We start from the raw sequence: 14,286 nt of genomic DNA, 5'->3' as shown, positions 1-14,286 counted from the left end.
CGTCAAATTCCCTTTCATCCCATCAAACATCATCTCACGGGCATGTCGTCTAATGGTAGGACGCTTGAGCACAGTACACCTTCTCTCTCCATCAATGAAAATTGTTGGCTCCCCACTGGCGATTCAACTCGTTGGCTCTCTCCATCAATGCAAATTGTTGGCTCATTCCATTCGCCACCGCTTCCCACTGATTAACTTCTTTGGTTACAAGAAATGCGGGTTCGATTCTCGCCATGTCCATCATGTTTTTTTGTTCCGCTCAATGTCCGTTGCTATAGCTTTAGCCATCCTTCAATCGCTCATCAACAACTATCAAGGGCATGTCGTCTAATGGTGCTCTTACCATTTCGGTGTGCTTTGCCATCGCAATGTTTGACCGCAAAAACACCTCACTTCTTTTCTTACCACGCTGCAACTCGATTTGATATATGTTCTCTTGCTCTGCAGCAAGCTATCGAAATCATCTAAGGCATATAGTCTAATGGTTAAGACGCCCTAGGAATAGAACCGCGATGGGTGTGTAGCTCTGCCGCTGGTCCTGCAGGCTTGGCCCTTGGCTCGGGGGCGAAACAACCCAGGCCATAAATGTACATAGGGAGATGCGAGTTCGAGTCTCGCTGTGCCTATCTTTTTGGCGGTGTTGAGCTACCTGAGAGATTGGGATAGCAAGGTGGAGAGGCGGGTAAGGTTGCGGGTGAGAGAAAGCATGGGTCGGAGCGCAACCTTGGAAAGAAGAGTATGGAGTTGAAAGCTTCTCTTTTGCTAATACTCTTATTTTGTAGATGTTTATATTAATCTCATAGTTTGCTTTTATCGTTATGAAAGTACCCGCAGGGCATGTGGTCTAATGGTCACAACGCTGGGGCCTTACCTTGTGGCAACAAGCAAGGGCTGGTAGCCTGACCTTCAACGGTTTAGGCGAGGGCAACCGCGGGCGGCGTTTGACGCCCGTTCCTTCCTGGAGATACGGATTCGATTTCCGTCATGTCCATTACTTTTTGCTGTTTTTTTGTGTGGTAAGGATGTGCATATAGAAAGATAAAGTAAGAAAGAGGATGAGAAGAAGGGTAGAGATCGCGAGTCATTTTGATATATGCTATCTTGCTAGTCTTTTGAGCTACATTATGCTAACTCACGACCAGCAATACCTACAGGTGCTCACAATTAAGACCATCGTGTCGTACGTAGATGTCCATACCCGGTATCCAGTCGATACCATACGGATCAAACCCAGTGGTCACATCAGGCAGACGTAACTCGTTCCATTGCCTCTCATGAGGGAGAACACTTTGAAACTCCTCATATCGATCTGAGAGAAACCTCGAGACGGCTGGCGACCCGCGATCATAGTGAACGAAGACTTCCTTCCCAATATCGACAGCGAGATGATCGCCGATGATGACAGCCGGCCCAGACCCCGATGCGAAGAGATCAGCGATGATCTGAATCCAAGGAAAAGTGCCGGTAGGCAAATGCGGAGCGATTACCATAGTGCTCGTGTCGATGGCAAGTAGTCCGTCTGGATCGTTGACGAATTCTATCTCGCTGCTGGCTTCACAGCCCATGGCTTTGTGAAGTTCGCTGAACAGCGTCCAGTCCCTCTCTTCGTAGTTGGGCTCTTGAAGCAAGATCTTGATCTTCTTTTGTTCCAACCCGTACTTTTGGTAGAACCTAGCTAAGGTTTTTGCCATACTGAAAACTGGGATGTGTTGGAACACACTGTGATGCATCCAGTCCGGGCGGGGTACAGATAGGCCAAAACACACAATCTTCTCAACTGGCGCTGAGAGGCCCGCGATACCTTTGATCGTGGCTGTGAACTTCTTGGCAAAGTCACCCCTCTTCCAGAAAGCCAATGACTGAGCTACCGCATCACGATACCTCTGCATTTGGTTTTCATCTTGGTGTTGGAGAGTCTTGCCCTGATCTACGACACGAAGAGCGTAAGGAGCGCCGAGATACACATCCTCTGTACCACTATACTTAGTGACAGCATCGCTGTACAGTCGTAACATAAGGGTTGATCCAACGTGCCATCCATACTCGCGCTGGAACTCTGGATCGAGGGCGACGCGGCATACGTAGTCAACATCGACGCGTTGCTTTCGCTCTTGGACTACCCGGGAAAGGTTTTTATCCTTCCAAACATTCGTGAGACTTCCATCTTGGGCTCGCCAGGTGAGATACTGTATCGTGCGGCGGTCAGGTGGTAGGCTTGCTTCGTCGAGTATTATGCGTTGCTGTTTGCGGATCTGAAAAAGGAGAGATCTTGTATACATCGGTTTGTTGTTGTGCTGCTTCTCAAGGGCATCAAGGTCGACCAGATGCTCTAGCATTTCGTCAGGTGGCTCATCGTCATCCAGGTCGCTTCCCTCGTCAAAGTTTACTTCAGATCCCAGGTCGAGATCAGAGTCAGACTCGCTAGTCATAGCTTCTTCGGAGGCCATGGCCAATGCCTTGGCTTTGGACTGAGATCTTGTTGTTATCGGCATGGCGAGCGATGGGGTAGATGTTGCGAATGGACCAGTTAGTGGGTTGAGGGAGATGAAGATGAGATCGACATGGATGTGCTCAGGCAACTTATAGCATTGTGCACCCCTTGTAAGTATTCACTAGCAAACTGCGAACAAACAGTGTAGTCTTCAAACATGTTGCAGTCTTGAAGATCAGTAATGAAACAGACTGATGTATACCCCAGGCAATGCGATTGCCATTCATTTCAATGTCTCAAGTGCACGCGAAGGCGGCAAAAGTTTGAGACATGTGTGAGCTAAGAAACATTTGTCTCGTTCAGGTCGTCGTAGTCACGCATGCGCGTTGTGACGGATATCCCTTGACGCCATGGAGGTGAGCCATCATGATATGCTTGCTAGTATAATGACCATCCAGCCACCTTTACTTGCCTACTGATCTTGAACGTGCGGTTCTTGAATTCCGCCGCTTTTTCGCACCCATAAATCCATGTTGTTCAGCCAGTACATCCTGTCCTTCTCCACCCAATCTTCTCCATATGCATCTGCCATGAGCTCATCATTCAAACCGTGATCTTCAAACCTATCCTCTTCCCTTTCGTAATGGTTTGTGAAGTGCCGGGCAACATGTGGAGATGCGCGCTCGCTGAACGAGTACTCCCGCTTCTCAGTATCGACATCCATGATGTCGCATAGTATTGCCGCTGGGCCTTGGCCAGGGCTTTCCGAAATTAGATCGGCTATTATCTGGACCAGAGGCATTTGGAAGGGGAGATAGGCTGTCACGACTAGCGTACCCGCATCGATTGCGAGAAGACCATCTGGGTCAGAGACGAAGCTGATATTGTCGTTGTCGTTAAATAGTTTTTGCAAGATCTCATGATCTTTGGTCTCGTAATTCGGATCTTGTAGTACCAGCTGGATCAAGGGCCGAGCGGAGTCGGCCTGACGGTAGTACTGGTTCAGTGCTTGTATGATGCTGAAGATGGCCATATATTGGATGGCGGAATCGTACCAGTTCTTCTTGAGATTAAGCGCACCTATTCCAAAGCAGACAACCTGCGTGATTGGTGCGCACGTCTTGGCTGTCTCTAGGAATGCTTCCACCAGCTGCCTTCTCGCGAAACTCGCTATCCAAAGGCGTTTTGTGTTTTGTATAGTGCTCCAATATGTCCTCATCTTTGCTGTGTTCTTATGTTCATTGAAGAAGCATCGATCAAAGGTTATGAAAGTATATGGCGTGTTGATGCAGTCTTGCTTGTGGTCTTTGTTGTAGCGTCGGAGAGTCCTGATCTGTTCTGAATGGTCTCCGTATCGACTTTGAAAGTCAGGATGCATCTCAACTCGCGACAGATATTCAACTTGGATGGTGTTGGCATCAACGTCATCTTGATTCCAGACCCTGTACGTTTTCTTGTTCAGCCCGGAAGCATCAACATGATCGAGCACTCGCTGATCAGATGCTAAGGAGAACTCTCCACGAATCCGATCAGCCCAGTACTTTACATCCTCGAGTAGTGTGCGCGTATACACTGGTCTGTGCGCATGCTGGAGCTCTTGAGCAGCAATATCTACACGGTGTTCGAATGCATCAGAGTCGTCTGGATCATACTGGTCAATCTCCTCTGGGGTCACGTATTCGTCTTCGTGTATTTCGTAGTCGTCTTCTTCCTCTATGGCAAACTTGTGGACTCCATGGACTACGTCTGCGGCCGATTCGACAGCTTCATACGATGTTGTCGTCGCAAACAAGTCAGCTGATTGATGCGAATCCATTGCGTGAGCCTGACGAAGGATCTAGATGTTAATGTTGTACTGATTTGTATAGTGAGTTGAGTGGTTAGAAAATTGTTTTTAGAAAGGTGAGCTCTTGTGCTTTCTGCTACTGCGGCCTTTTTCACACTAGTGAGAGAACCGTGGTTCGGATGCCACTGTGAGCGTAAAATGGGCCGTGAATCTCTTTCATGTTCAGAGAGCCAATACGACCCAACCCCATTCAAACCACCCTCTACCTGAGCTCGACTGCGCCATGGTCATATGATACCCACATTCTGCTCTGCACACGTGCGCGTTCAGATTTCAACTGCTACATAGCCTTCCCACTCTGTTCTCTGTTCAGAGAGCGGTTCTGGCACAGCATCCAGCAATGACTCAGATGAAAGGCCGCAAAGGAACAAGTCGGGAATTCGCACCGCAACTGTGCTGTGGTTGGTAATCATTTGCCAAGGCTCTTTCTTTGCACTATGACTTTCGCGACTGGCATGGTTCGAGAAGTAACCACCCAAGTCTTACACAACACAGAAGAGTTGTATCATGCATGCGTGCAATAACGACAAGACCAACCCGATGATGCCGATGTCGATAGGGGGCCAGGCGCCCCGCTCGTTAGTTGGCTTGCCGCGGTTCTTTTTCGTGAAGCCATGACCCCTCTGAGCTGAGAGAAAAAAGCAATATGCGATGCGTTGCAATCGCGAAAGTTGATGCGCATCTTACAGCTGGATAATGCGGTTGAGATTAGGACGCGATGGAATACCTTATCGAAGTCCTAGCATAATTCTGCCTGGGCATCTCATCGACCCGCCAGCTCCAAGCTCTTTCTACATAGTTTTTGACTCACACATATGCCTTGAAAGTTTTTGATAATGAGGGTGGTTGTGCAGACGCGTCCATTATGGTCTTTCGATCAGGCGGCTCTCGCATATATTTCTGGGCTCGTGCTTCCTCGACTCCTACTTAACGGGTGGCATTATACCATCGTACCGTTTGACAGGGTCGATTTCGATGTTCCCGTATTGAGGATGACGCTATGATGCGAACGCGAGATGATTGAAGCGGCGGAAGAAGCCGGATGACGCACAACCCAATGGATCGCGACGTCGACCACAACCGCGTCACATGTCGGAGTCTATAGCTATCTCGTTACGAACTCCGAAATGCGAATGCGAGCTGTGCCGCGGCTGCAGTCAAGTTCGATTCGGCATCGTCTGGAGCGAACGTGGCATAGTGTGGGATCATCCTTGTGCGCGAAGATTCTCCCGACCCACCACCCACAGCATCGTCCACACGTACCTCACCTTCGCATTCGCATTGTTCCCTCATCCTGCGGCTTGAAACAGCGAGACGGTCCGTTGCGACGATAGCCTGATCGGTTGGTCACACTGTCGAGGCCCAAAGCTTTGGTCTCGGGTCACGGTAGTTCGCTGCAATGCCGCGCCTCGGCCACAAAAAGTCCGTAATCATCACGCCACACTCCTACCACTCGTCGCCCACGACCCCGTACCCTCGAGCCACAGCATCCCCGTTTTATACCTCAAAACCACTCTTCGCTCCTATCTGACCCGATCACGTTCTCTAGGTCCAGACTAGGCTGCCAGCAATGTAAAGCCCGCCATGTCAAGGTAGGACACAACCTCTAAATAGCATTACACGCTTACGAGGACTCGATACTGAAGTAGCTCAGTGTGATGAACTCAAGCCGTGTACCAACTGCGCTCGCCATGGCGTTCCGTGTAGCCTCGTCGTCTGGGATCCCAGCGCATCCCAGTCAGCTCATTCGGCATCTTCCGCATCGTCTGCATCACGACGTACGAATCAGTCACCGCTCGAACGATCTATACCGGTATGCCCCATAAAACGCCATGAAACATAGTCGTTCTTTTCTCATTGGTGTAACAGGGTTCATCGGCATCGTCTGCCCACGTGGCCTACCCGCGCAACCCGTCGACCGCAGCCGGAGCGAGGGCCGTCTCGACTATCTCGGAAGAGGATTCTTCCGACTCGCAGTCGGACGCATACCCTTTCTTGACTAGATATATACACAGAAACCAACCGAGTCAGTCGTCGCTATGGTTGCGGGACCTAGAGCTCTTGTAAGTCAATTGGGCCATCGCCAGGATCATCGCCAACTGTTTTAGACACCACTGGACAACAGAGGCATTTGATACCCTGTCCCAACGACCTACCATTCGGCATATGTGGAGAGTCGAGGCTCCTAAACAAGCCAACGCACATGACTTCTTCATGCATGAGATTCTGGCCTTTGCGGCGCTACACAAAGCATATCAACAACCTCAAGACCAACGGCAGCCATACTATGCTTGCGGTATCCATCATCAAGATCTCGCCATTCGGGGAGTTCGAGAGAAGCTTCAAAATGTAACCGACGAAGACGCCCCGGCGATTGTAGCTACGTCGACACTGCTCACCTTCAGCGTATTTGCTTCAACGGGATTCGAGGCCCAGACACCTCTTACTGCACCTGTCAACGACATTGATAGTCTGGTGAATGCCTTCCATCTCATGCAAGGTATGGGACACGTTCTCGCGCTCGCTCAAATGGCAGTGAGGGACTCTTTTCTCGGCCCGATACTGAGAGATCCGTTGGAACCCACTGCATCGCAGCCCGTGTTGCTAGAGCTGAAAAGTCAATTACCAGCACTGGTTACGTTCATTGAAGGGAGAACGGATCTCTCAGAGGCCGAACGACAACTTTATCTTACTGTCATTCACCTCTTCGAGCCCGCTTTCCAGATATCGCTGCCTGCTCGAGTGGATAACCGGGAGCTACGTTTCCTCTTCTTTTGGCCTCTGCAATTAGGACCAGATTTCATGGAAGCTATTCAACAGCGAAGGTCAGGTGCGATCGTAATTCTCTTGTACTATACGACCATGTTCCATGCAGCTGAGACGCGATACTGGTTCATGGAGGGCTGGGGACAGCGGGTATCGAAGGCATGCCATCAGGCCATTGACCAGAGCTGGGCACCCGCTATTGTATGGCCTCTGTCTTTCCTGGAGCAGGGAGATTCGTGGAGCTTGTTCACCAACGTCCTGAACCAGGGACAGGCTTCTGGGTCAGCATCAGCTTCTCAGCAGCCATCGGCAGAAACAACACCTCAACGGGAGGCACCGACTATCGGATCTTCAACGTCCGGCGCTGAGCCAGGGCAATCTTACTCTATCCAGCGACGAGGCTCGAAGTTCGCCGTTCAGATGGGTGCTGCAGAGGACGAACAAGTTCCGGGAGAGGACTAATACCAGGCTTGGCCCCGTGGCCAGACCACTCACCATGATCCGGCAGACTCGCAGCTGACACCATACAAACACAGGTGTGGAGCGATCTAATACATATAATCACGATGTTGGCAGATTATGGACCTGCAGTTCTCTAGCGGCAGTATAGCCTCGGGTCGATCCCATCATCCCCATTGAGTGGTACCGCCGGCTAGGTGACCGCCGGCTAGGTACCCGCATTAGCAGCGGCTTCTCGCCGCGTACCACGGCCGGCAGTATAACGAGGTTCACAGCCAATGAATAATAAATTGCGGCGTAGTCGCTGCAATTCTAATCACAACACATATCCGGAGCAACGTCATTGTGAGCTGACGCCTGTGGCGTAAATACGAACAAGAATGTGTTCGTATCTGTCGACCGTTCGGTCGGTGTTTGATGGCTTGCCAGTGCATCTTTCATTCAAGACAGTTGCACGCCAAGAATGCGCCCTTGTCTTTGCACACTATGACCAATTTACGCCCGCCTTCAATCTTATTACCCACACTACAGAAGATGTTCGAACGTACTCTCTCGAGTGCCCCACGTAAGCGCGTTCTGACAGTCGCCGTATGGCTTTGCCCCACAAAATGACCGCTATCGCAACATCCTGAATCCCACGATCGGTATGATATTTGCGACTTGCCACGTCAATCATGCTCAACAACATACCAGGCTGACTTGCCTTCCATCCTGCCCAATATGCGACCCACGTCTTGTGTGACGGCCCCCAAAATGCTTTTCTTCACACCAGGCTGTGCCGCTTTCTCACATAAGTCGCATGCAGGCCTGCTGCATGGTCCTTTAGCCAGCCGCTGAGGTGCTTTGGAACAAAGAACGGTGGCGTAAGTCTACTATTGCGCACCTTCCGTATTGAGATGATGGAATGACGGAAAGTGCTGAGCCTCATTGTTGGGGAGGAGTAACTTTCAATCATTTGTTTAAAGTTGGTGACTAGAGAAGGACGCGGAGGTGGAAATTTGATCAATAATTCCTTCGCACCCGCAGCGCTAGACTGTGCCGCTCGGATGCTAACCACCACGCACGCACGCAAGCCGAGTTGTATACGCATGCAGTGACGGTCAATCACGCCGAGTGACGCGGCAATAGAGTATTGCCTTGCCGCTGCATGCTGATCGGTGGGGACGAACGGGTTGCGCTGGCGGAAATACGCATATTGGGGATCATTAGAAGCGATGATCGCTTCTAGATGTCGGAAGCTAGACGACCCGCGCTTGAGAGACAGCCACTGGTGTGGGGAGCATACGACGCGAGTAGTCGCATTGCAGACGCCGTACTGCTTCAGCGATAATGTACTGCGCGAGAACCGATGAGGCATGATGCGAACTATACGAGAACGCAGGCTGTTGTGAGATGTCGGAAGTGTTTCAAAAGCTGGCAGTGCTATGGACATAGTGCGATGCGTCAAGATAGCGATGCAGTGTACTATTACATTAAAGTCGTAAAGAGTGTACTAGTGGGTATCTTGATCGTCTCCTCGTGAACATCCCGAAAGAAAGGTCGAACACTATCTACGTGTTGCAGTAACACCAAAAGACTGGCCAAAAGGCAAACGCTGCGACGCAAAACATATCAAAAGTCTAAAGGAAGAAAAGATCCGAAAGTGTAGAGTCATGGAAATGTTCGAAGTCAAAAGTTCCGTCGTTCATGATGGAGACATGGGCCGACTTTGGCCGTCTACACTTCTCGCCCAGCGCTCTAGCTCTTCGGGTGTTGGCTGCGAGACTGCTGTACTATCGCTTTGAATGGTTGTGTCGCTCAGTCCCCTGGTGTGTGACGGCCGTCGTTCGATCCCCGCCTCTTCCGCATCGTTGTCCGCTTCGGGTTGTGCGCCTGCCTTTGCTTTGTTAATCTCTTCAGCAGTAGCTGGCGCTCCAGGCTCCACCGCTGATCTTGTGGCTTCGCTATCTGGTCCAGCTTCAGGCGCCTTCTTTGCTAGTACTTCATCGATGTTGGTCGAAAGTGAGTTGTCACTTGGACTTCGGCTGTGTGGAGGTTTCTGCATTGGCTTCATGTCTGAGTTCTTACTAGGCATTGAGCTGATCGTATCTCCGCCGGGAAGTTCTGCAAGAGGCACACTATACCTGCCATTGGTGAAGTAGTCGGGCGAATTGCGACCATCTGGCGGAGGGCTGTAAAGCTCAGCGGGGGTGCTCTCCGGAGACATTTCGCTGATAGGTGGATAGGATTTTTGATCAACACTGTAATAGCCTGCTGCAGGGTCTTTTGGTGAATGAGGAGCTTCGGAACCAGTGAGCTCTGAGACGCGACGATACTTGATCTCAGTACCAGCAAACGTTGTGTCGATTTCAGACGGCTTCTCGGTGTTCTCCTCGGGTTCCTTTGAGTTTCTCGTCTGGCGCTTCTTCCTCCATAGAAGGTAAGCACCGATTGCGACAATAATGAAAGCGCCAACGATGCCGACAACGATTCCTGCGATTGCGCCTGCCGATAGCCCACCTCCAGAACCAGACTCTGGCGGTGTCGGTAGGCCAGTGTAAGACCTATCGAATATAGTGACTAGACTCGGATCTGGCATTGGATCGGAGAATGTGGCTGGAGCGACCGTGAAATTCTGGTGTTCGTAGTCGACCACGATGTACGCTTCCTGTAGAAATGTGCGCCCTAACACGAATCTTCCATTTAGTGATCGCTTTATGGGAAGATAACGGGTCGTATTGAAGAAGAGTGGATAGCCGGCTTGCTGGTCCAGCGCCGAGTATGGGAGAGTTATGTCCGTAAAGTCTGTGCTGTCGCCACCAGTATTGGCGCTGATCTTGAAGGATAATGTTGGGTTTAGTCGTAGATTCTGCTGGTGCGATGAGTCGTTGACAGTATACAGCTGAACATCCTCGTCCAAGGTCAGACCGAAAGTAGTGACGAATTGGTCACAGACTTCGTCCGGAAGGATAAGATACGGTAATGTGGAATCGATGGTAGCAGGGAATCCTCCCTTGGTGAAAGAAGCTGTGTTGGCTTCGGCATCTTGGTCTGGCTTCCAAAGAATGGAAATGACGCCAACAGCAAGCGTGTTGTTCTGCCGGCTGGGCATACTGATCGAGACACCTAGATCGGAAAGTCGCGATTTATCGTAACCGCCGAGCACCAAGCTTCCTGTAACTCCGTTGTTGTTATTGCCTGTTTGTATTAGCGTCCAGACATGCTACTTTCACTTCTCGCTGCGGTGGTAACTGATAATACACACCACATGATGCACTTACGATAATAAGCCCCTGCGGTATATCCGAACGACCGACTCGCAATTCTGTGGGCGCTTCCGTACATGTTGTCCATGAAGTTTGGTTTGAGTGCGCCAGGGGGTCCGGTAGATCCAACAGCGAGCCCAAAGGAACCCATGTAGAAGTTTGCAACGGTGTACTTCACGACATACTGCTCCGCCAGGATAAAGCCTTGTGGTGAACTCTCGCCCAGGCCAACATTATCCACTCCCCAAACTGCGGCTGGTTCCTCCGCTTGCAATGTGTCGTTGTACCATTCGGGCACCGGAATAGTGTAGACTCCTGCAGTCTTCCATGTTGAAGATTTTTCGTCATCGAAACCTAGAGACGGACGGCCTTCGTATGACAAGATACCACGATTCGCTGCACACTCTTCAGGAGTTGGATCAGAACACCAGTCGGTTTGTTGCGGTACGAGGGTAGCAGGCGAAGAAGTAGATATGAGTACCCTGAAGTTCTGGCCGTTGCTGTTGTTCTTGGCGTCGTCGCCGACATTGATGAAGAACGTAGACCACTTCCCGTCATTTCCTTCGTACTTCCCACTGGGACTCAGAACGTAAGGTGAAGGCAGCTGAATCGGCTCGGCACGCTTCTTGGAAAACATGGTCGTAACTTGACCACGGCGCATCGCAGCCGAAGTGAAGGGCTGTCGGTTGATAAGAGGAGGCTACAGATAAGAAGAGGCACAAGCCATCGAAAACACCAACACCTTGTCAGCTACCGCAACCACTTAGCGTAGGTCAGCTGGTGGTGCCGGACTGGCAATGAACCGCGACTTGCGTGGGCAATGCACATCAGCGCTCCGTGGACGACAGTCGCAAGGTCCTCATTGCCGTTGCTTGGATCGGTTAAACATCAATTTGTCTGGCCGCTCTAGGCGTCAAGCCCATCTGCTTGTTGTGGATGTATTGCGCCCGTGCCTCAGGCGGGGTAGAGGCACAGCATCGCCAGGGCGCCCTGAGGTTGCATATTACATGTGGATGAGCCGGCATATGACTGGACGTGGCAATACCGGTGAGAGGGCACAGGTTGTGTGGTTGCCACCGGCCTTCCCATTGGGAGAGGACTGGGCGGAGAAGGATCGCGAAGCATTCAATCGAGAGTCTGGATGGCAATCGTTGTTGACCAGGGCCGCAGATAGGCTGCATGCTGAGGTGGCTGGAAAGGCAGACCTCGAGGGAAGCCTTGACGGCCCGCGGACAGGTGGAGCTTCACTGGCTGGCGCGCTCGATCGCCTTACTCAGCGGAAGCCAACGGCCCAATCGCTCGAGCCGCCGCCCCACTTGCCCGCACAGCACGCACATCAGTTCTCACGTGCATGCACCTCTCACACGTTGCAACACACAATCACTCTTGTTGTCACCCTGCGCGACCCACCCTTAAAGAAACACCATCGTACGGATTCGGGAATTAGAGTCGTGTAGCCAGTGCGAGTATGGCGCTCGGCACCAGCGGACCTGTGCAAGGAGCGCCCTTCTGCTCCGAGCTTCGCTCCTCACTTTCGGCCCCCAGAATGCCATCCTCATCGGATCCCGTCTGGCGCCAAAACCTATCGCTAGTGATGATGGGCTGCAGGCCATTATTCTGTACAAGGTAGCGAGCTAACTTTATGCGGCCTCAGAAGTAACCATGTCAGCAACCGCCATGGATGCGATTCTCAACTTGTCTTCAGGCCTCTGGGTTGGATAATATTCCGCGTCACTTGCATCTGTCCGGCCTTTCTCATCATGCGGATTGAATGCGACACCACGTCTTGGAAGTCTACAAGGTCTCACTGCGACCCTGGCTTCTGTGGCGGCCTTTCGCCGTTGAGCTGTGCCGGTCGTATTGCTTGAAGAAGGTCTAGGCAATCTGAGTATACTTCAATGCTGCGACCAAGCCCGGGCGTTCGTCATTCGGCAGGCGGTCAGGTAGATCTATGCCTTCGGCTTGGTTGTTCTGCTTCCGGCCTGATGTTTACATACCCTGGCACACAGGATTACTGGCCAAGCTTGGCTGATGCCAGCCTCGCCAAAGGATTTGTTCCCACCGTCATATGCAGGTCGGCAGCTAGCTTCGTCATCGTCTTATAGCTATCCGTTCCTGCTTGCTTCCTTCCCTCTTTCGAGCCTCCAGCCCATCTTTCGTCGCAAGGTATGTGATGCCCCCATTGGTACACTACATAGTCGCATCTGATCCTCCCCTTACTTCAATCCGCACCTTGCCTAGTGCCGCGCTTGACACTGTATGGTACTTTCTCAGTCAAGTTAGCTTTTTGGTCATTTCAAGCATATCACATCACGTGTCTAACCTTTTCGTCCAGCTCCAAGCCGTGTGCCACTCGTTCAGCCGGCGTAGCAGTCTTTCGCTTCAAGATGCGCAATCATTGGCCCCTTCTGCTGGCTTTTACAAGCATAGCTGTCGCGCAAGGTGGTGGATATGGTGATTCCAACAGTACTTCACTGCCTGCATACGACACCCCGCCCACAGACGCCTATCCCACAGACGCCTATCCCACAGAAGCCTATCCCACAGAAGCCTATCCCACAGACGACTATCCGACAGAGACCTATCCCGCTTACCCAACAGAGGTAACCACGTCTAGTGGATACGCCGCGCCTCCTCCACCACCATCGCATCCACCACCACCTCCTCCACCTTCATCGCATCCACCACCACCTCCTGGACCACCACCTCCAAAGACCGAAACAGAGACCAAAACAGAGACCAAAACAGAGACTGAAACAGAGACTGAAATCAAAACGAAAACGGTCACTGTCACAGAGGTATAGCCATTCTTAAGTTGCCCCTGACTGTTGCTGACTATCAAAGACTGAGCACGAAACTGAGACTGAGCACGAAACTGTTACTTCGTCCGAGTACTGTTCTGTTCCGCAGCCCATTACTGTGACTCATGTCAACAACTCTACCATCACAAAGACTGATTATGATACCGTGACTGGGCCTACGACAACCGTCAACAACACAATCACAGAATATACGACGAAGACCATAATCTCAACGGTAGTGACTCTCGTACCAACTACCGATCTCATTACGACTACGGCAACGACAACCGACATCACTACCCAAACTGACGTTTCTACGACGGTCAGCATCTCAACATCGACCTACATCTCGACTACTACCTACCTTACTACAATCTATGAGACTATCACTGAAACACGTAAGTTGCTCATCCCCCGATGCGACCTGCCAATTTTAATCCTATGAACTTCTGCCTCGTTCTCATGTATCCCATCTTTATTTTTATATCTGCTTAAGCGGTGTACAAAACACATGCTGATTGTTGCATAGTGCCTGGGACTACATCTGTCAGGACCGAGACTGTGGTCTCGACAACAACAGCAACGCTCACTCTTACCGACCTCATCTCTGTGACAACAACCGTTCCTGGACCGACCGTCTCTGTTCCAGGTCCTACTCAGACCACAGTGGAAACCGTCTCGGTTCCCGGACCCATTCAGACTTCGGTTCAGACAGTGTCGGTCCCTGGTCCAATTGAG

The 14,286-nt window shown here is 51.2% G+C and overlaps 4 protein-coding genes across 4 annotated transcripts; 1 reads left to right on the top strand and 3 right to left on the bottom strand.

Moving 5' to 3' along the window:
- Positions 1-1,148: 1,148 nt before the first annotated feature.
- Positions 1,149-2,492, bottom strand: J4E85_003469 (uncharacterized protein; the record flags this gene model as incomplete). The annotated part of the gene is made up of 1 exon (XM_051467737.1): positions 1,149-2,492. One exon carries the CDS (start codon positions 2,490-2,492, stop codon positions 1,149-1,151), a length of 1,344 nt encoding a protein of 447 aa, XP_051328896.1.
- Positions 2,493-2,903: 411 nt separating this feature from the next.
- On the bottom strand, positions 2,904-4,247 carry J4E85_003468 (uncharacterized protein; the record flags this gene model as incomplete). The annotated part of the gene is made up of 1 exon (XM_051467736.1): positions 2,904-4,247. One exon carries the CDS (start codon positions 4,245-4,247, stop codon positions 2,904-2,906), a length of 1,344 nt encoding a protein of 447 aa, XP_051328895.1.
- Positions 4,248-6,443: 2,196 nt separating this feature from the next.
- J4E85_003467 (uncharacterized protein) lies at positions 6,444-7,505 on the top strand (the record flags this gene model as incomplete). The annotated part of the gene is made up of 1 exon (XM_051467735.1): positions 6,444-7,505. The coding sequence occupies one exon, from the start codon at positions 6,444-6,446 to the stop codon at positions 7,503-7,505; it is 1,062 nt and encodes a 353-aa protein (XP_051328894.1).
- A 1,681-nt stretch (positions 7,506-9,186) lies between these two features.
- Positions 9,187-11,384, bottom strand: J4E85_003466 (uncharacterized protein; the record flags this gene model as incomplete). Its single annotated transcript, XM_051467734.1, has 2 exons — positions 9,187-10,679; positions 10,763-11,384. The coding sequence occupies 2 exons, from the start codon at positions 11,382-11,384 to the stop codon at positions 9,187-9,189; spliced, it is 2,115 nt and encodes a 704-aa protein (XP_051328893.1).
- Between the last annotated feature and the right edge of the window lie 2,902 nt (positions 11,385-14,286).

The sequence above is a fragment of the Alternaria conjuncta genome (assembly GCF_024043145.1).
Source record: "Alternaria conjuncta strain BMP 0040 chromosome Unknown scaffold_4, whole genome shotgun sequence".
NCBI lineage: Eukaryota > Fungi > Ascomycota > Dothideomycetes > Pleosporales > Pleosporaceae > Alternaria > Alternaria conjuncta.
This window is presented reverse-complemented; position numbering and strand designations above follow the sequence as displayed.